General features: G+C 36.4%; 2 protein-coding genes across 2 annotated transcripts; one reads left to right on the top strand and one right to left on the bottom strand.

Annotated features, from left to right (window-relative positions):
- Positions 1 to 153: 153 nt before the first annotated feature.
- LOC124449805 lies at positions 154 to 7,871 on the bottom strand. Its single transcript, XM_047000704.1, has 6 exons — positions 7,545 to 7,871; positions 1,725 to 3,536; positions 1,569 to 1,625; positions 1,377 to 1,462; positions 972 to 1,033; positions 154 to 692 (listed from the first exon to the last, which is right to left on the bottom strand). Exons 1-6 carry the CDS (start codon positions 7,830 to 7,832, stop codon positions 652 to 654), a joined length of 2,346 nt encoding a protein of 781 aa, XP_046856660.1. The 5' UTR covers positions 7,833 to 7,871; the 3' UTR covers positions 154 to 651.
- Positions 7,840 to 20,343, top strand: LOC124449809 (transcription elongation factor, mitochondrial-like). Its single transcript, XM_047000714.1, has 4 exons — positions 7,840 to 8,167; positions 8,246 to 8,497; positions 18,246 to 18,389; positions 19,463 to 20,343. Exons 1-4 carry the CDS (start codon positions 7,895 to 7,897, stop codon positions 19,979 to 19,981), a joined length of 1,188 nt encoding a protein of 395 aa, XP_046856670.1. The 5' UTR covers positions 7,840 to 7,894; the 3' UTR covers positions 19,982 to 20,343.
- Positions 20,344 to 20,366: the final 23 nt, after the last annotated feature.

Genomic DNA, 20,366 nt, shown 5'->3' on the forward strand with positions numbered 1-20,366 from the left:
TGTTTAAGTAAAGAGAGTGTCCTGCAGTAAGGTGGCCAACCTGCAGATTTAAACCCGCTGTGTAAAGTTTTAAAAGATTACCATTATTCATTTCTCTAGAAATCTATTGCTCTCGCGGTCAGTAAACACAAAAGTATTTTCATACGCTACTGGTTTTGTCAAATTAGTATTTTAATGAAATGTTTCACTTCGGTATCTATTGATATGATCGAGTCAATATTTGACTTACAAGCAGTGTCAGAATCACAAGTGACTCTCTTCAAGCATTAAAAACGTTCTCATTAATAAATAGCAAATTGAACGAAAAATGCCGTGCTATATGTATAATGTACCTTATCAACTACTAGAACCTCGTGCATTCATGATTGAAGTTACCGTGTGAGATTCGTTTTACGGAAATTAACTAACGGAGTTTTCCGGCCGTTTGACGAACCGATTTCGGATTTTCATAGTGGAATACGGCAAACGTGCTTCGAAAACAAAACTATACTTCAAAAAACTTCAGAAATACCAACTGAACTTGAGCAAAGAAGTCCATTAATAACAATTAGAATAGATCTAACTAAAAATTGTCTTGATCTCCACATTGAATTTCAAGTTGTCTTTGAACTTGCAACACTTGATATGAAAAATCTTGAAATATTTTTCATGTTAAATATCGTTCTCGTCGACTGTCACTTTCGCGCGTTGACCTGTTAACAAAATGAAACAGTCGGATAACAGAATTTATTTAAGTGGCGCAGCCAGGTTTTTTTGTCTGTGGGGCAGTGGTCTGGTTCCCGCCCTCTGGCTACATCATCTCAGTCGACTGTCACTTTCGCGCGTTGACCTGTTAACAAAATGAAACAGTCAGATAACAGAATTTATTTAAGTGGCGTAGCCAGGTTTTTCTGTCTGGGGGGGGCTGGCTTCCTCCCCCCCTGTCTGACTAAATTTCATTTTTAATAAACACATTCTTCAGGATGACCTACCATTAATCTCTAAACCGTCCAAGGAAACGGCCAACAATTCACCGCTCGATGAGTTTGAAATTCTATAATTAAAATTGTATAAATGAAATAATTTATCAAATGTTTAATAGCCGAATGCGGGATTAAATATTCTTATTCGGGAGTGTGTCCCATATGTATCAATGTAGAGGTTTAATATGTCGCATGACTCCAGCATAACTTAGATAACGCATAGATTCCAGGGGCAGTTGGCCGAATCTTCCTGGGGGGAGTGAAAAGCATACCAAAGTGCTGCAAAAACCAAAGTACAGCAAACCAATTTGTTTAATGGTGTTTATTTAATGGTACTACCCGCAGAAAACGCGCCTAATTCTAAGATTTTTAAATCGTTTTGATGTAAGAAAAAAATACGTGGAAAGAAGAGACCTGATTGTACACGATAGGGAGTTATCCGTTTCCGTGAAATGAAAAGAAACCATCTTGCCATACGGTTCAACCATTTCACGAAGTTCCTTGAAGAGAATAAATGAGATAAAAATCATTTCTTTTCTTACAACTAGACATTGGTGTTACACATCAAAGGTTTGTGTCAGGTACGTTTTTTATTCATAGTTTTACCTCTTCAGTGAATGTCAGCGGCAGATTCTCCATCAAAACATCGCAAGGTCCAGTATCCTTAAAAAAATATGTGAAGTACACGGTTAAACAACAACTTTTGCTAGAAAAGTTTGTTTTCGACAGATATTTGATTGCTCCATCGAGGCAGATTTTTACCTCATCACTGGTTGATAAAACCTCAAGAGCGTCTTCCGTAACATGTTTAAATCCGTCGTATTTATCTTCATTGTCACAAGTTATTGATTCGGCGTCTTTAACCATGGTGCCGACAGCTGCAGAATCATCCGTACTACTTTTGTCAGTATCAATGATCATTTTTACTTTCGTCATCTGGGTTTTGTTTTGTGTCACCTGGACTTCCTGTGGAGAAATTTGTGCTTCGTGTGGTGTCACCCGGGTTTCATTTGTTGTCACGTGGGTTTCCTTTGGGGTCACTTGGATTACCTCTGACGTCACCTGTGGTGTCACTTGGATTTTCTCTGTTGTCACTTCGGTCTCCAGTGGTATAACTTGGATTTCCTCTGTCGTCAACTGGGTCTCCAGTGGTGTCACTAAGGTCTCCTGTGATGTGACTTGGATTTCCTCTGATGTCACCAGAGTCTCCTGTGGTGTCACTTGGATTTTCTCTGTTGTCACTTCGGTCTCCAGTGGTATAACTTGGATTTCCTCTGTCGTCAACTGGGTCTCCAGTGGTGTCACTAAGGTCTCCTGTGGTGTGACTTGGATTTCTTCTGATGTCACCTGAGTCTCCTGTGGTGTCACTAGGATTTTCTCTGTCGTCACCTGGGTCTCCTGTGGTGTAACTTGGATTTTCTCTGTTGTCACTTGGGTCTCCTGTGGTGTCACTAAGGTCTCCTGTGGTGTGACTTGGATTTCCTCCGATGTCACCTGAGTCTCCTGTGGTGTAACTTGGATTTCCTCATTCGTCACCTGGGTATCCTGTGGTGTCAATAGGGTTTCCTGTGGTGTCACTAGGGTTTCCTGTGGTGTCACTGAGCTTTCCTGAGGGGTCAACAGGGTTTCTTGTGTTGTCACATGGACTTCCTCTGACATCACGTTGGTTTCTTTGAGTGACATGTGGGTTTTCATGGGCGCAACACTTATCGAGTTTTTAAAACTATTTTGGATATCTGCTTTCGCAAAGCTATGAAAATTTTCAGGTAAGTTGTCAAGTAAGCGGTTACTACAATTGCCTTTGTCGGTAGTTTTGTTTTCAACTTCGTTCATAAACACGTTAAGTGTTCTCTCTTGGGAAATTGAATTCTTTCTACTCCAGTGACGTTCAAAAGAAAACTTGCTGCTGTCCAGGAAATCATTGCAATGATTATCACTCATGCATTCTTGAAAACCATTGGCAGTTTTTCCCTCCTTTTCCTCCTCTGTTTCGTAATTTGATCCTGTCTGCGCTTCATCCTTGTCACGCTCTTTCTTAAAAAATCCACCCTGCAGTAAATCTTTTGATTGGATTTCTTTTTCTACGTCATCGCTGCCTGCATCGTTGTTCAATCCTTTGCATTGAAATGCGTGAAGGCCGTCATTTTGTTCCGGTAAAAAATTTTTCCGCTCGTCATCAAATTGCTTTCTTGCAGTATTTCCATAATTATGAACATCTTCCGACAAATACTCCTCATTAATTTTTTCTTCTTCGTCAACACGACCAGCCATAATGCCATCATGTTTTTTCAAAAGTCCTTTTACATAATGATTGGACGTCTTGATGAAGTTTTCCGATTCATTAACCTTTTCAAGTATATCTGGTTGATCAACTGCATCCCCTATCTTCAAATCATCACTAGTTTCCGTTCTACTGTTTTTTTTACCTCGACAACGTTCGGTCTTTTTCCGAACAGCAGGCTTTCTGTCAGTTTTTTTGGAAATAGACGCGTTTAAAGATGGGAAAAGTTCATCGTAATTTAATTCCGAATTCATGAAATGCTTCCCACTAGTTTGTGATTTTTCGGATGCAGCCTTAGGGAAATAAAAAAAATATTTTTTTGTCAAAACCAGCAACGATTTGCTAAGGCTCAATGTTTTTATTTATTTTCTGAGTACAGACGAAAAATGTTCTTATCCAGGATTTGCTATAAGGTTAATTCTTAATTATAAAGATGTAAGTGTGCTTAAATATTAGGCTCAAAGTCAATTTTCAAAGACGTCAAAAACAAAGCAACAACACTCACATTTTATAGCTTTACGAATGTTAGTTTATAAACTTCAGTTATAATCATTACAGTTATCAAAATTATCCAGTAGTCAGATTTTTTCGTTTGGATTTGTCGTTATTTTGTTCCAATTTCCTTGAAGATTCGGCGTCAATTAAGTCACATTAATTTTATTCTCGCTAATAGCGAGTCTTCTGATTTGTGCTCGAAATTATCGGCTCGCACTTTAATAACATCAGTCTCAACATCCACATAAATGTCCCAAAAAAAGCAATTCCCCCAAACAACTCTCCCAAAATGTAACAATTTTCCAGTTTTGGTAAAGTTTCAATTGGCAGGCTTTGCGTAAATTTTGAACGACATGTGTCATTCGCAGCTTGCAGGTAGTTATTGAACGTCACGTTCTGTATTTAGACATGTCTTACATGCCTTATGTCACACATGTCTAGGAATATAATCAGTCATGTTACATCATGGCTTATAGAATTTTACTTGAAGTGTTTGTATGCTTTGTATGCTACGTATAGTGAATACTTCATGTTACAACGTTATTTTATTTGGGGAATAAGCGATTTTAAAGCCAACTTAGCGAATTTACGAGATAGGGCAATTTGCAATTTTTAGACCAATTAGGAAACAAAACGAATTCTTCGATTTAGTTGTGAAAGCCCTAAGTGTAGCACTTGTACGAGAATAGGCTCTTGCCGATTGTGCTAGCATAATTTTTGGCATAATCTGAGGAATTGAGCATAATTTTTGCCCTTTTTCAAAAAGTAGCACTGCTAGCATAATCCGTATATTTTCTTGTCTTAATAGCACAATTTTAGAATAATTCAAGAAAACGAAGATCTCAGCTACTAAAAACGATAGATTACTATTAACAGTTGCTTCCACTCCTATTTTTCGATTTTTTTTTACTTGTGTTGAGATACCGCGGGAGTTCGATGAAACGGAACCGGAAGTCTGTGTCTCGGTCCCAGACTCCTTAGTCTTTCTCCCAGTGCTCGTTTCAAAATGGCGGCCGCCACGGCAAACCAGTCAAGTGCAGTGAACTTACATCCAGATAGTTTACAAGGTTGCGAGAACAGAGAGGATAGACCAAAGCCTGCACAACTTGCCCGGGATAGACGCCTCGAATCCACCACTGGAAAATACATAAGGAGGGGGACGAGTAATGTCACTAATGCGAAAAATGTCCCTTTGCAAGATCGTATTAATCAGTTCCCTGATCAGCACCTGAGTGTCAGAGGCACAACGATCTTTTGCAATGCCTGCAGAGAAATGGTATCATCCAAAAAGAGCATTTTAGCATCACATTGTAGTTCAAGAAAACATGCCAAAGGGAAAGATGCGCTGAAGAGATCAAGGTTAAGAGAACAAACGATAGCCGAGGCACTCAGCAGAGAGAAGACTCGTAAAGACAACACGCTGCCGTTGGCTGAGCAAGCATACCGACAGGAAGTAGCGGAGGAATTCTTGAAAGCAGTGATTCCAATCGGGAAGGTAGACAGGCTACGTCCTTTGCTAGAGAAAAATGGGTATCGCCTCACTCATAGTGCGCATCTCGGACAGTATGTTTCTCTTATTTTCGAGCAAGAGGTTGAGAGAATAAAGAAGGAACTGTCTTTGCCAGGAGAAGATATGACAAGGGACGTTTCAGTGATATTTGACGGGAGCACCAGGCAAGGTGAGGCTATTGCGATAATCCTTCGCTTTATTAATGATGAGTGGATGATAACACAGCGTCTTATAAGAATTGACATTTGCCCAAAGTCGGTGAATTCAGAAGAACTAGCAAGAGTTCTCAACGAAGCCCTTTGCGTTGAATTTGCGATCAAGGCGAACTCTTTGCTTGCAGCGATGAGGGATGGAGCAAGTGTCAATCAAGCAGCATTGGATCGGATAGCATTCATCTTCCCAAAGATGTTGAACATTGTCTGCTTTTCCCACACGTTCGATAATGTTGGCAAACATCTGGAAATTCCTACTCTTTTGGAGTTTGGAAACCTGTGGGTACGCTTATTCAGTCACAGCCATAAAGCAAAGTTGGCATGGCAGGATCTAACAGATCGAAAGCCGAAATCTTATAGCGAAACACGCTGGTGGTCAAAATGGGAAGTTTACAGGCAGCTACTGGAGCAGTTTGGAGACGTTGTTGGATTCCTGAATGATGCGGAAGTAGAGAACATTGCTCCAAAGATTGTGACACTGCTTCGAGCTATACTCTCAGATCCTCAGCGCCTTGTCGAGCTTAAGCTCGAGTTGGCTGTGACCATTGATGTAGGAGAGCATTCTGTCAAAGCTACATACTACTTGGAAGGTGACGGGCCCCTTGTGTTTCCATGCTACGAGAAGTTAAAGGCTGTCGCCGAGGCATGCCAAGCTCCGCACTTTCCTAATGTACGCGCAGTTGCTGCCGCAATTGCCAACGAAGATGCTACTCAGAGAGCCGCGGATCTAGAACGGAAGGGAAAAGCTTGTGTACAGCCGGCTATACTTTGGTTCTTGCAGAAGTTTAACGTGAAGCTCTATGACACCGTCACGGCCTTCAAAGCTCTAAGAATCATGTGTCCAGTTGCCGTTCAATGGATGAGGCCTACACCCGCCACAATAGAAGCCCTAAGGATTTTCCCTTTCCTCGACAATGATGCAACTATCAATGGCCTAATTAGAGAGCTTCCACAGTACGTCGCTGCTGCTCAGGATGTGGTCATTGAACAAGAGGAAAAGAAGGTGGAGTGGTGGCAGGCCCACGCATACCGTCTCCCAAATTGGTCCATGGCAGTGAAGAAAATACTGTTGGTCCAACCATCGTCTGCTGCCGCAGAGAGAGTATTCAGCATCCTGGCAGCTTCATTCAACGATCAACAAGATCGTGCACTTGCAGATTACTTGCAAGCAAGTGTGATGCTTCAATATAACAAGCGCTAATTAACTGTTGGAGAACGAATTAGAGAAGTCAAGCCGGACTGCGTGGTTCAGAAACGAGCGAGATTATTCAATGTTAAATTTGTTATCCAGGGCTTTGTCAGAAACTGCATGGTTAAGTTTTCACTGTATTTGTTTTTATTTGTTTTGAAACCCAGCGCGCACAGTTCGTTGTTGTTAGCGCGCACCGTTCGTTGTTTACTCGAAACTTGCATACTTTACCATGGTAACTGGAGGCCATTTGAGTGCAAAACCTTGCGCAAACTGTGTCGTGCTCTGCTACACGCGATGGTTGGCAACTAGCAAGCTATCCGCGGATAGTTATCCACCACACTATCCAGGCTTTGTGCAACCTACTTTTGTTCGCTGGATAACTATCCGCTGGATAGCAGATTTATTCGCCGTATAGGCCCAACCACCGGATAAAGTTACCCAGGTTTTGAACAACCGAGCCCAGAACGTCTGGCCAGGGTTAATAAAATACATTTTCAAACTTGTCTTGTGAGTTGTGAAGTTTGTGCACAGAATAATTTTTTAAAAAAGTAGCATAGATAAAACTAAAAGAATCTTTAGCAGAATGGTCATTAGCATAATTTTGAAAAGCGAGCATAATTTGAGCATAATTTGGGCAAAAAACGAGCACTGCCACTAGCATAATATACCACTTTTACTAGCACAATCGGCAAATGCCTATACGAGAATAGATTACGTCAGTCTTAGACTATTAACCAATCATTCCCCATTTTACAAGAAACGATTGTTTATGACCAAACCTCATTGGTCTATAAAACAAGACAGCACATTGTACTCATTGACCAATCAAATTTGCTTTTCGACAAGCGCGCATCCGTTCGCTTGCACCACCTAACATAACACAAAAACCTACTGTGTTTTTCATCTCATTGCCAGGTCTACGACACAGCTCTCGTGATCTAAGTGCTCGATCTGCAAGGGACTTGCCACGACCACGAGTTCGCCATGAAGATGAATCGTGTTCTAAGTCCAACGCCTCTTTCGGAAGGGTGAACGAAAAAACGTCAATTGAAGGTATACTTCTACATCCTGGGACGGGCAAAATATCCGTTTCATTAGAATGGGATGCCTCAATGTTTGATATACATAAAAACTCTTCTTCCATGTACAACGAGTCCCAAACTCGCCATCGACCTGCCATGTTTGCTGTATGTTTTGTATAGTTGTTTACATCACGTTAACTCGCATCCGTCACGATGATAAATGACGGATAACCGAATGGTTGCGAAAAGTACCGGAAAGCTCCGATATAAATTTCAATATGGCTGCGATATGATAAAGATAGGAGAAATTTTAAAACTGAATATTGCAATTTACTCGTCAGATCTCGTCGTCACTATGATCAAACTATTGAAGTCTAAGATTATATTTAAAGGCTATATCGGTAACCAATTGAAATGCGCTTCAACAAATTTTTCGGAAGCTTTACCAAGGCTGTATCCTGAGCTACAAATGTTTACAAATGAACAAACTAAGGTAATTTAGGTTTGATTAAATAATTAATTTTGCAAGATTCCATCTAAAATGCTTGGAAATTGGTTAAAATTGTTTCAGCTCGTTTTGGATCAAATGAACAAAAAGTCCTTGGACGATTTGAGTTGCACTAAGGGTGTAGGGCCTGCTCGCGGGAAAGCTATAATCGAGCACAGAATGAAGCATGGGCCGTTTTCAAATCTTGCTTCGTTGGCGGCCGTGAAAGGTTTAGGAAGAGTGTTTTTTCAAAATTTACTCAGTTCTGACTGCGTTTTATCTGTTCGAAAAAAAAAGCACAAGCTCTCAAGTCTGTTATCTGATGAACAGAAAAAGGTAGGTTTTTCTGGACCCATTGCCTGGCAGTTCTTCCAGTTTCTTTTCTAAGAAGTTATAACGTTGCATATATATATGCTTTTGTTTACAATGTCGACGCAATCTCGATTGTGATTGACTAAGAGCCTACAGGTAATTCTCAACGTCTTACCGAGTACAAAATAACGAAAATTATCTGTAGGTGACGTAATTATTCATGTGAAAATTGTAAACAAAAAAGTATAATAGCGGAATCTGGCTCGGCATTTTCAAGCGTTTTACAGACTATTTTCACCCGAATTTTGGGGCATAAAGACGTACAAATAAACGGAAAGGTTTACACTAAAATTCAGGAGAGTTCATCGAGTATTTAAGGGAAAAAGACGAAACCGAACTGCCAAAATTTTTGTTTGTTGAGGCACGGAAAACTTTATGGCTTCTGTACAAAATAGTTTGAAAGCTAGCTTCTTCCTTTATAATTGTATATTATAAAATAAGCACAATAAAATGTGCACGCTGATTGGTCTATTTCTGTTTTTGCATTAGCCTATGAAAAACAAATCTGAGTTCACCCTATTAAATCAATCAATCAAAGAGAATTTTTAAATCACTTATTACACATTCTAGTGTGTTATTTTCTAAAAGAAAAAAAGATATTTTTTGCGTTTGTACAGGCTTATGCAAACCTCGGAGATGTTTTGTGAGAACTCTCGAGCATGTGCAACCCTCGACCTTTGGTATCGGGCTTGCACTGATATGCTCTCGAGTTCTCCAAAAGGTCTCCTCGGTTTGCATAAGCCTGTGCAAACACAGTAGCATTTTTATTTCTTAGATAAAAAAGTTATTGAACTCGACTTTTGCATGATATCAAGAATTATTCAGATCTTTCTTTTCACTTTAAAAAGTGTTTCTATGATTCGATAGGAACAATTAAACGAGTTTTGTATTTCCTTTATAAAAATTAATATTGAAAAGATAAATTTATTTATTTTAATGACATATTGTTTGTATTTTTGACTTTAAAATTTCCGCCGTACAAAACACGAAACTGCGAGACTTTCGAGGTGAAATATAGAGTTATGTCATTGTAAACACGGGTTTTTCCAGCATTGAACCAATCAGCGCCCGCGTGTTTTTAAAGGCTATTTTACAATGTAATTTATTCCGATTCGCCGTGAATCAGTCGCTAAGAGTTTATTGATGTTAATATTCTTCCTCCAAACTGACTTAAATGATTACTTTGTGTTGCTTGCATTCATTTTTTTGTGTTAGAAATGGGTCTTCCATGTTAGCAAATGGAAAAAAATTCCAAGCAATTCTAACCACGATACATAACGTTTACAATAAAAAGCAACACAAATTTTGCCTTCGGAAATCCAATAACCACGACAAGAAGGCAACTTTAAAAAATACGAAATTCCGAACGTAGACATCTCATTTTCTTGATATTCGAGGTTAGAAATAAGGGTTTTGAGAGCTTAGAGTTTGTAATTATTCGTCTTTATTTCAAAGACATTTGCCATTTGAAATATTAGCTATATCTACTTTGTATGTAATCAAACCTCGTATTTTTAATCTTAAATATCAAGAGACACAGCCGTACAGAGCGTACGAGCCAAAAAAATTTGTTGAGATATCGACTTTTCCGGGAAAATTTTTCCGTGTTTCGGAGAAAAATTCCTATTTGGTAATTTTTCGGGCAATTAAAAAAGAATTGAGACTAGCCCAGGTACGCTAATAAAAAGTTCACATTTAACTCAATAATTAAGTAAACAAGACAATTTTTATTTGAATAGTTATATTTCGAATTTGTTACAAATTCATCATCAGACTATATTTACAAGCCAACTGACGCTCTACTTATTCGGTGTATGCTTCATTTTGTACTACATAAAATTGTCGGCAGGTAGCCTGGTAATGGATTTTGAAGTTTCTTAATTTTGCATATCTTATATTGAATTCCCATAAAGTACTGGTATTGTGAATAAAATTTAAGACAAAATTATTATAATTGTTTGTTAATGGTAACTTATCACATTTCTCTTTCGATCAACAAGGAACGATTGTATTCCTACTGTTCAGCCTACATAGATTCTCTGCAACTATGGAAACAAACGACTAAATTAAGCCTGGTTCACACTAGTGACAAAAGACAGTATCATCACACTTCTTGTGTTATTATGTTTGTAGTGTTAACAAAATATTTTATCGACATAACAGCAGCACAATGACAGGAACATGTCGACATAAGGAAATAACATGTTTTTGGATTTTTATTTCCATTTACTTTATAAGGAAATAAAATGTTTTGCTCACACTACAAACAAATCAACACTAGGAATGTAATGAATGTAATATCGTTATGTCACTAGTGTCAACCAGGCAGTATAAAATTTCAAACGCTTGTTGTGTTTGTTAATGAATGAGAAAAATATTTCAGTTTGCTTTGTAAAGACGACGATATGGTCCATCAAGATCGCCTCGTTTAACCAAAATCGTCTTTAACGTCGCCTTGTGAGATCTAAATCTGTTTGTTGTTAGTGGCTCGCGGCGTGTAAACAAATTCGACGCTGGCATAATTAAAATTTTTTGTTTGCTTTAAACGGACTTTGTAGCTATCACTGTCGTCTATAAATAGTATAAAATCTTATGAAAGTTATATGACCGATGACTCACAGAGGTGAACGTTGTTTCTGCTTAACAATGTTTAACGATCGTTACACGTTTGTAAATGTAGATCGTCCAGGTTGGTCTTTCTCAGGACTATACCAATATTTAACGATATTATTCATAAGCGACGACTTTATGTTGTATGCATAAAATCGTCGATACGAGTTAATGCGAAAATATTGCGACAATTTAGTTAATGATGTATGCGACGATTTATTTAATGATGTATGCGACTAATGCGACAATATTGCGACAATTTAGTTAATGATGTATGCGACGATTTATTTAATGATGTATGCGACGATTTATTTAATGATGTATGCGACGATTTTATGCTTTTTCGGCTGGCATATCGATTCGACAGACTCAAAGAACGCTTTGACTCTTTAGAAATGCAACAAAAACGATTATGAATGGTTTGTAGACGTTATAGCTAGCGAATAGATAGTATTGTGAATAGTTCAATCAAGGTCATTGCTGAATGACAAACATTGAAGACAATTATTACTTTACCTGGGGTCGATTGAAGTTGACAACCCCTACTGTTCCAACCTGAATAGGGTCGATAAAAATGATGATTATACTCCTATTATATATCATATAATAAATATTATTTATGACTATGAACTTTGAACCTGAACCACATAATATAAGATTGAGTTAAGAGTTAGAAATGGACTCCGGGGTAAAAATAAAATGCCCAAGCATTAATAAAATCCGCGTTGCAGCGCTTGACTGAATATTAGCAACTTAAAGATAATGGATGTCGCTTTGTATGATAGCTTATGGATAAGTTAGCGAATTTAATTTAATTTTTTGTCTGTGTAGTTTAAATTTTTATTCTGTGTAGTTTAATATTTTAGTCTGTGTCTTGTATTTGCTGTAATTTTATTTCATACAGCGTTTTCTAAATACCTGTAGTAATGAAACGGCCTCTTGAAAATAATTGCCTACGAGCTCAGAAGAGCTATATCGTTTAAAATATGAATATTTTTTAATGCAAAATACGGGAAAAAGAGAAAAGATCAGTTGAGACTTGAGAGAAAAGATTTCTCGTAGACAACTTGTTCGACAAACGGAAGAAATAATGGAGAAGTCAGGGAATCCCGGTTTTGGTTAGATGAACCGCCGTTGAGGTCGACTGAGATGAAAGAAATTCGGAGGCTCGAAGGCTGTTGAAAAGTTTTAAAACGGGCGAAATGCAAATTTAGCAGCGTTACTTCAATTTACTCTTTAAAAAGGGCAATGATATTGCCTGTTTTGGTATTTGGCAAAACACAGAATGTAGCTTTTAGCAGACAACTTTGAAATTCAAATGTTTATAAAATTTGCAGGAAAAAAAAAACAAGAAACTAAACAAGAAGAGATGTGTTCGTACCCATGTCGAACAAACAAGTGGAGTACACGTGGTCGAGCCTGGTTTCCGCGTCTGAAAGGCTTGTTTTTCAAGCAAACAGTGGGAGCAAAGCAGGCAGGTCATTTGCCGTTTCTTAACTGTTCCCTAACCACAAAAGCTGTAGTTAAGCAACATTGTGACTCCAAAATGAAAATGTATAGATGGACAGCTATCATGGTAGCGCATGAATAAGCGCTGACAAAAAATCTGTGGTAGAAACTAAAATCTTTAAAACTCAACAAAACAGTAAATGTCGTATGTCTAAGAAGAGTCAATGAAAGTGTCAACCATATCGTTGGTGAAGGCCAAGAATTTAGCAAAAACAGAGAACAAAAAGGAGACACAATCGGGGAGAAGAGTAATTAAATTCTCTAGCAGATTTGTAAAGAGAAAACTTTGATGAACATATACCCTAAGCCAGGACTAGAGAAAGAAGTGCGAAAAACCAATGGGATTTTTCAATACATACTGACCATGTACTACAATTTGTAAAACCGATAGGATTTTCAATACATACTGACCTTGCACTGTGTGTAAAACCGAAGAGGATTGAGTTGGTGGAGTGGACAGAGGATCGAGGTGGTGGGACAGAAGATTGAGATGGTGGACATGACATGTCCTGCTGAAGAAAATATGGAGAATAAGAGGAATTAAAACAATACAAAAGTATCAGCAATTGTGCTTTGAACCCCGTGAGCGACACTAACGTTATCATGTTGAAGTTATATATAAGTCGGATGTTGTAATGACAGAATGAAAGAATTGACAAAAAAAGTCAATGAGTTTTTTTGATGCAAAGGAAACTAAAACAAACACAAAGGCTTTTATATGAAATGCAGAAAATGGTCTCGACAATACTAGGTGTTGTCCGAACTCCGAATGTTAACTTTTATTGGCAATCAAAAATTCGATCAAAAATTTGCTGGATAATGCCTTCTAATTTTATGAAATGAAAATTAAGGGTCATTTATATATTAGTAAATATGATTGTTGAAAATTTATACAATATACTCAGAGAAACATAATATTGATAATTATCATTCATTATCACTATTATTTTTTTTATTATAGTAATATAATAATTATATTATAATCATAACATAATTGGAATTAAAGTAAATGGTTTACAAACATATAATTGTAATTATTATGGTAAAAATTAGGTTTGCAGTGCAGACAGTCAGGGGTTGTCAATAATTGATTGCAATTAAATTGGTCTGCCCAATCAATTAATTGAAATTGATGCTTTGTCCAATCAATTAATTTTAATTGATGCTTTGTCCAATCAATTAATTGGTTACAAATAATTGCAGTTAATTGAAACTCAATTAATTTTTGACAACCCTTGCAGACAGTTATTCATATATACATTCAGTAGCGGATCCAGCGTCAGTCAAAATAAATTATGCTGCTCAATTTTAAATTCAAAGTACTTTAGAAAAACACTATTGGTTTTGAATTTCTAAAAAATATTTTTTCTCCAGTGGTTGTACCTCTGAGGTGCTGCAGTAAATTATTTTGACTTACACTAGATCCGCCACTGTACACATTATCCTACATTTGCATTACTACGAAAGATTGTACTAAAATCGTTATCCATCCATACAGCTTCAGAGAAATAGTCACTGTATTTAAAGTTACATACATATTTCTGTAAGTAGAAAGTATTTTAGGCTGGCAAGCAGTCAAAATTAGGTGAATGTGCCGACTAACTTTTGCATAAATCTTTTTGTGAATAAATTAAAAGTATTCACATCAAGGCGAAAGGAGCAAAATACGTTACGGCATGAAATGTCACAAATACTGAATGATAACACTAGTGAATCAAATTAATTTACAGGGAATGCAGCATTCGAAACTAAATAATAATGCGAGTGGAACAAAGTAATTACAGGAATGCAGCAAAAGTAACAATATCTCGAGTGAATCAAATTAATTTACAGGGAATGCAGCATTCGAAACTAAATAATAATGCGAGTGGAACAAAGTAATTACAGGAATGCAGCAAAAGTAGCAATATCTCGAGTGAATCAAAATAATTTACAGGGAATGCAGCATTCGAAACTAAATAATAATGCGAGTGGAACAAAGTAATTACAGGAATGCAGCAAAAGTAGCAATATCTCGAGTGAATCAAAATAATTTACAGGGAATGCTTGAGACGACATCCTAATATTGTCTACTATTTGCATTGCAAATCTTGTCAAAAGTACGAACTTTTAAGTGCAGTGAACTGATATTGGCCTAAGCCAATAGAGTTATAAGTATTTATGTGCATGTATAATATACAATAGTGTTACTATAGAGCTATAATATGCATTAGTATGATTTTATTCTTTGCAAATTCATAACCAATGGCATTGTTGTAAGGTATTTTAATTTATAATAAGCGATGACAATGTTTTCCTAAGCCTGGAGAATGTATACTGTTTTAGGTAATGAAATAAGAAGGAAAACCAAGATAATGATTATAACGTAGCGGTCAATAATGATAATAGTAGTAACAAAATAAAACCGGATGAAGATATTATTACAAACATATTATTTTATGCATGTGACATAAGACCAAAACGGAAATGGAAATATTTGTAAAATGTAATAGTGAAAATGAAAACGCATTAATTGAAAGTTATTTTGATCAAGATAAAAGCACCGTTTCTAACCTAAGTTTCCGTAATACAACCGGTTCGGTTCCACTCAAAGATGACATATTTCACATAAATGTGTAGCTTTTGAAGATTATGTTAAGCCTACATGGAGAAAGCCATATATTGATTTTACCAGCTTTGTTCAAGCAAGTTACAGCCTTTGAAAACGTTGGAAATATTTTTACATTGTCTGTCTCATGTGCAGTGTACATGGAGATATGGTTTAGGGATTCTCACAGGAAGCCCTACAACGACACGCTGCGCGACGACGTCAATAACGCGACCACATGTGGAGGCATTGTTATCACAAATCATCTTTATGTCTGCAATTACAAACGAAACAAAGAATGTGCGGCAAAATTAGAACATGGCGATCACGGGTGACTTTTGTGTTTTATCTGACTCTTTCAGGTATCTACACATTGCACAAACTTTGCCCAGTTCACATATGGTGGTAAATGCTGTAATTCTATGGGTGATGAAGAACTACAACAATTAACTGCAAGTGAACGCGATTTTTAATTGTTGTAATTTCATCTAATCGTGAGCTCCGAAGCTGTTGTAGAAGTTGAATTCGGTTCGCCTTCTTGAACAATTATAACACTCGCCGACTTATGAAATTCTTATGTAAGCGCTAATCGGCGATGGCAATTCATTTTGCTTTCGTTTTCTCACGGGCTCGTTCCAAACCACAGAATAGGAAATGAACAGAAGGCAAACTTAGTGTCGGAGCCTTTGAAGTCAGTGTCCTGGCGCATGTACTCTGGCAAGTACTGGCAAAGGAATTTGTATATAATTATATTGTGCAAAAACATTAATTACACATTGTGGAGGTTTACTTTCTAAATCTTCGTTCTAGTTTTAAGAACATCAAAATATAATGTTAATACTGCCAATTTGCCTATTTTGTAGTCAAATCACTTTTATCGCATCAAAATTGTGCCTTACTTATTAAAATTCAATTACTGAGCAAGATTCCCACCATTGATGAAAGAGAACTGTTAAAAGCGCGATTTTCTTACACAAATATTCCATTGTACTATGTAATTTATAATACCAACACCCACAGTACTTTCCAGAGTAATGGCAGATCTGACATAAGCGCATAAAATATCTGGGACACATTGCACCCCTTAGTTGGCCTTCTGTTTATTTCCAATTCTGTGCTCCAAATAAGAACAAGCATTTTTGTAAATTAACAAAAGTCTAGGGATGAATTAAGAATGCGTTTAATCATGACCTGCCAAGCTGTTGTATGTGTGAGGAGATGTATTTTTCGTTGGTGAAAACAGACGAAATTATTCCTTAGTAAAAGGACGCCGCAGATACGAAAGCAACTTTTCACTTTATCTCTCCAGCAAAGCATTTCATCAATTTTACAATTAGCTCGCACGTGGTGTACCAAGGATTATTTTTGCCACAACACGGACGCCTTGCATTCACTACGTTTTGATAGCGTTCAAAATAATAAAAACATCTCGTGAAAATTTAACAGTTTTAAGATGATTTTATAAAAACAATTTTTTGTAGTGTCAAAATCATTCAAAATACCACAACCAGACAAAAAAATAACATGGAGTATTTATATACATTGCTTTGGACAAACAGTATCGCATTGAAATTTAGTTAAAGCCATAAATAAAAAACGTATTGAGCAGCTTGCTATCTATGACGTCGTACTAATAAATCTGCAGCTGACTAAAAACATCACTCTTGTAGCCATGCAGCTAGCTTTGCAACTGGCAATGAAGTTAGATGCGTTGCTGAGATATACGCCGCGCGTTCGGTCGTGAATCCTTTTTGGTTAACCTACATTATGATAACTCGTTAAAAGCCCATGTGCACGACTTCAACATCAAAGCTGACGAACTGTAAATAGAGTTAGGCCAATATTTTGATAAACGTATGGCGCATGTGAACTCCAATGGTCATCAAAATAAAGCACTATATATTTGATATTTTCATGGAACAAGAAATAGATTAGTGAAGGAACTACCGGCAGACAGTTGAGAGTTGTGCCTTTTATTTTTGGAAGAAATAATTTTTAAAGGATTTTATTTATGAATGTCAAACATTTTTATACCATCTTGTCGAGATTTTTTCGACGAAACAGAGAAGATCTCCGAACCGTCATTAATTGGATCAGAATTTAGAACAAGATTATTTTTTATGAAATAATAACAATATGAGCTGTTGCGTAGTCAGTCCACGTGTCTTGGTCCAGCTATGTAAATTTCAGAGCTATATTATTATTAATTTCTTTAGAAATCTGTCGTTTTCATAGTAAGTAAACACAGAAAAATTAGAAAAATTAAAATATCTGGACTAGGTAAATAACCTTTGTTGGCTACGCTATGCGCTGAATTGGTCAAAGTTGAGTTTACTTTAATCTCTGCAAACAGGTCTGAGCTCGATTAATTTAGTCAAGTAGCTAAAGAGAATTTCCTAATCAATCATCAATACATGTTGGATGACAAATTAAAATATTTGCTTTTAAACGATCGGTTTTGTCATAAAAGAAATAAAAGATGTTTTTTGTGTTTGCGATGAGTTAGTTTTACAAACACAGCAAATATCTCTTCTTTCATATATGAAGATACCATTTTGAGTACGCGCAGATATTGCTCGAGAGGACATTGATTATCATTAAATACAAAAGATGAAGATATGGATGACTAAACTGAAGTGTGTTTTACTTGAAATTATTTAATTTTTCAGTGCTATAAATTCTCTGTGTAAATGGAATACTTTTTGTTTTTAGAAAAACTATAGCAAACAATTTAATTTTAAAGTCGCTAATTTTTTTCATCTTTCGGTATTGGTCTTGTAGTTGCTTGAAATGTTAAAGCAGGCCATATTTGAAAAGTCAATGAAGCCTAGTTCCTCATTATTATTCAAAAATGTGTGTATGTAAAAATTTTTCAAACAAAGTTCTGATATTAATAATAGCTATTATTAAACTTTGTACCCATGTATTTTAGCAATAGCTAAGAGTAACGAAGACAGATATATTTTTGCTATTTTATAAAGCAGAAAATTTTCGTTTATTCATTAGACAATATCGAGTTTGGTCTCCATTGATATCGGCGTCAGTAATACAGCGTATGTACACATTGATCGAAATAAACGTGTTCTTGGCTGGGAAAGAATGTCTGTAACAATCCAAAAATCGTACAGTCCTGTCGATTTTATGAAAGCAGTGAGTATTTGAAAAAATTCCCAATTGATTTTTCCGAATTCCATTTCGGATTTAAGTTTTTCTTTTAAAGTGCTCGGGTCAATGTATTTGTACCTGAAAAGTTGGGGCGCGATTGAAATTATTCGATTGCCTCGTTACGAAAAAAATTGCAAAATCCAAAAAAAAACGACTTTTGTTTAAAAACGATTAAAGAAGACTGGTAACTGTTGTTGCGTATGAGCGCTTGCTGACGGTAAATTTTGCCGAATTGTGGCTTTGTTCGGCTGATGATTATAATTTTATCATAAAAATTCGAAAACTTGAAAATACAAAAGTATTAAAAAAAAATCCATTTCACAAAATTTTTTTGTCAGTTTCGATTTTTTTATCAAAAGCTGCCACAAACACCCTACTATAATGGCAAAGCCAAAATCGAATTTCAATTAGTTGAGTCTCTCGTCCACGTCAGTTTGACACATTAACTTGACTGTTAATTTGATAGTTAGTGACCAGGGATATACCGGGCGGAAAGCGCTTTTAAAGCAAAGTGCTTTTAAAAGAGATTAAATTTGATAGCAAGTGTCGAAACCTTTGTTAAAATTACTAGAATTTTCTCACTGTAAATTTCAGATCACGTTTCTGGGGTTAAAATAATATAATACCACACAACATTTTATTTTATTTACAACTCCCCACGGGCTTAATTTTTCATTGACAATTACTTAATTAGAAATAGTGTGAATCCTGCATACATATATAATAATAAGCATTCCGTCTCGCGCACAGGCTCATGTGTATATGCCGCTTGACGTAGTTTAATGACTTTAATCGATAGTTTTGAAGGTCAAATTCGTACACACGTTATAAATAAACATGAAACATGAATGGCTATTTCAAATCATCAACATGCCTTCGTTAAATTGATTAAGCTCGAACGAAACAATTTTTTTAGTTTGTTGTTCAACAGACTTGAATAATTCAAAAAAACATTATCTGAATTTGACCTTCAAATTTGTGGCTCTAATTGAACTTTTTATTGAAAATTGAACAGAAATTGATTTTGTAAACAGAATTTTTTTTAATATGACGCTAAGGTACAGCAGGTGGTGTCGCGTCTACCCGAAGTTGATTTGTATATCATCGAACTACAAAGTCATCGTGCATCTCGTGCTGATCCAGCTATGTTCCCTTTTGTCCTTCAACTTCGAATAATGGAAGCGATGCTTCATTGTCTTCTGAAGGATAAGTTAGTTTTTGACATTAATCCAGTGATTACCGCTCGTCATTTCGGTCTGCCCGTTGGTATGAAAAAGAAAAGAGCAGCAGTTGACTTGATTTCATTTATGATACAAAAATCTGAAAATGTACAGCGTCTGAAGGAGTCACGTTCGGAATTTTTTGACAATATTTCTAGTTTAAAATACGGAAAAGAGACGGTGCGTACAATTTTAGCTGCTAATTCGACAATGGTGGAACCATGGCTTGATGAGAAATGGCATGCCGTAGTACCTCAGAGTTTGGTCGATTATTTCATCGCCGAGAAAAAGAAAGATGATCTTAGTGACTGCCTTCTTCAAGCTTTAACGTTTTTAGACTTAGCTTTTCAAGAGTAATCAAATAAAGAGTTTTGAATTTCTGCTTGCTTTTTTTCAAAAAAAATCCCTTCGCACTACGACATAAAATCGCTATTCACCCTGGTGAAGTCAGCGCAAAGTTTGTTAGCAATGTTATTTAGGCTATTTTACCCAGCGGTGTTAATTTACAAATATGCAAGTGGGAGGGAGCGGTCATGTGATTTTAGCGCATTCTAGACATGCCGTTTCATCAAAAAAATATTTCAAAATACTCACTTTTTGAAGCCTCGATGTTGATCAATTCTTTCATAACTATCTTTAATCATATTAGCATTATCGAATAAGGTATTTGTGATCAATTTTTTATCAAATTCGGGAGAATTATAAATGTTTTTTTCAAATTTCGTAAATTTTAATTTACATA

Source organism: Xenia sp. Carnegie-2017, unplaced genomic scaffold (assembly GCF_021976095.1).
Source record: "Xenia sp. Carnegie-2017 unplaced genomic scaffold, XeniaSp_v1 HiC_scaffold_23, whole genome shotgun sequence".
Taxonomy (NCBI): domain Eukaryota; kingdom Metazoa; phylum Cnidaria; class Anthozoa; order Malacalcyonacea; family Xeniidae; genus Xenia; species Xenia sp. Carnegie-2017.

What these genes read in the sequence shown, in the direction of transcription:
- LOC124449805 (XM_047000704.1), bottom strand. Translation starts at nt 7,832, where the DNA reads ATGGCAGGTCGATGGCGAGTTTGGGACTCGTTGTACATGGAAGAAGAG. An exon ending in GCAATGAGATGAAAAACACA is followed by an intron (nt 3,537 to 7,544) that starts GTAGGTTTTTGT and finishes TATTTCCCTAAG; the next exon opens with GCTGCATCCGAAAAATCACA. An exon ending in TCCCTATCGTGTACAATCAG is followed by an intron (nt 1,034 to 1,376) that starts GTCTCTTCTTTC and finishes TTTTAATTATAG; the next exon opens with AATTTCAAACTCATCGAGCG.
- LOC124449809 (XM_047000714.1), top strand. Translation starts at nt 7,895, where the DNA reads ATGACGGATAACCGAATGGTTGCGAAAAGTACCGGAAAGCTCCGATAT. An exon ending in TTACAAATGAACAAACTAAG is followed by an intron (nt 8,168 to 8,245) that starts GTAATTTAGGTT and finishes AAATTGTTTCAG; the next exon opens with CTCGTTTTGGATCAAATGAA. An exon ending in TATCTGATGAACAGAAAAAG is followed by an intron (nt 8,498 to 18,245) that starts GTAGGTTTTTCT and finishes TTTATTCATTAG; the next exon opens with ACAATATCGAGTTTGGTCTC.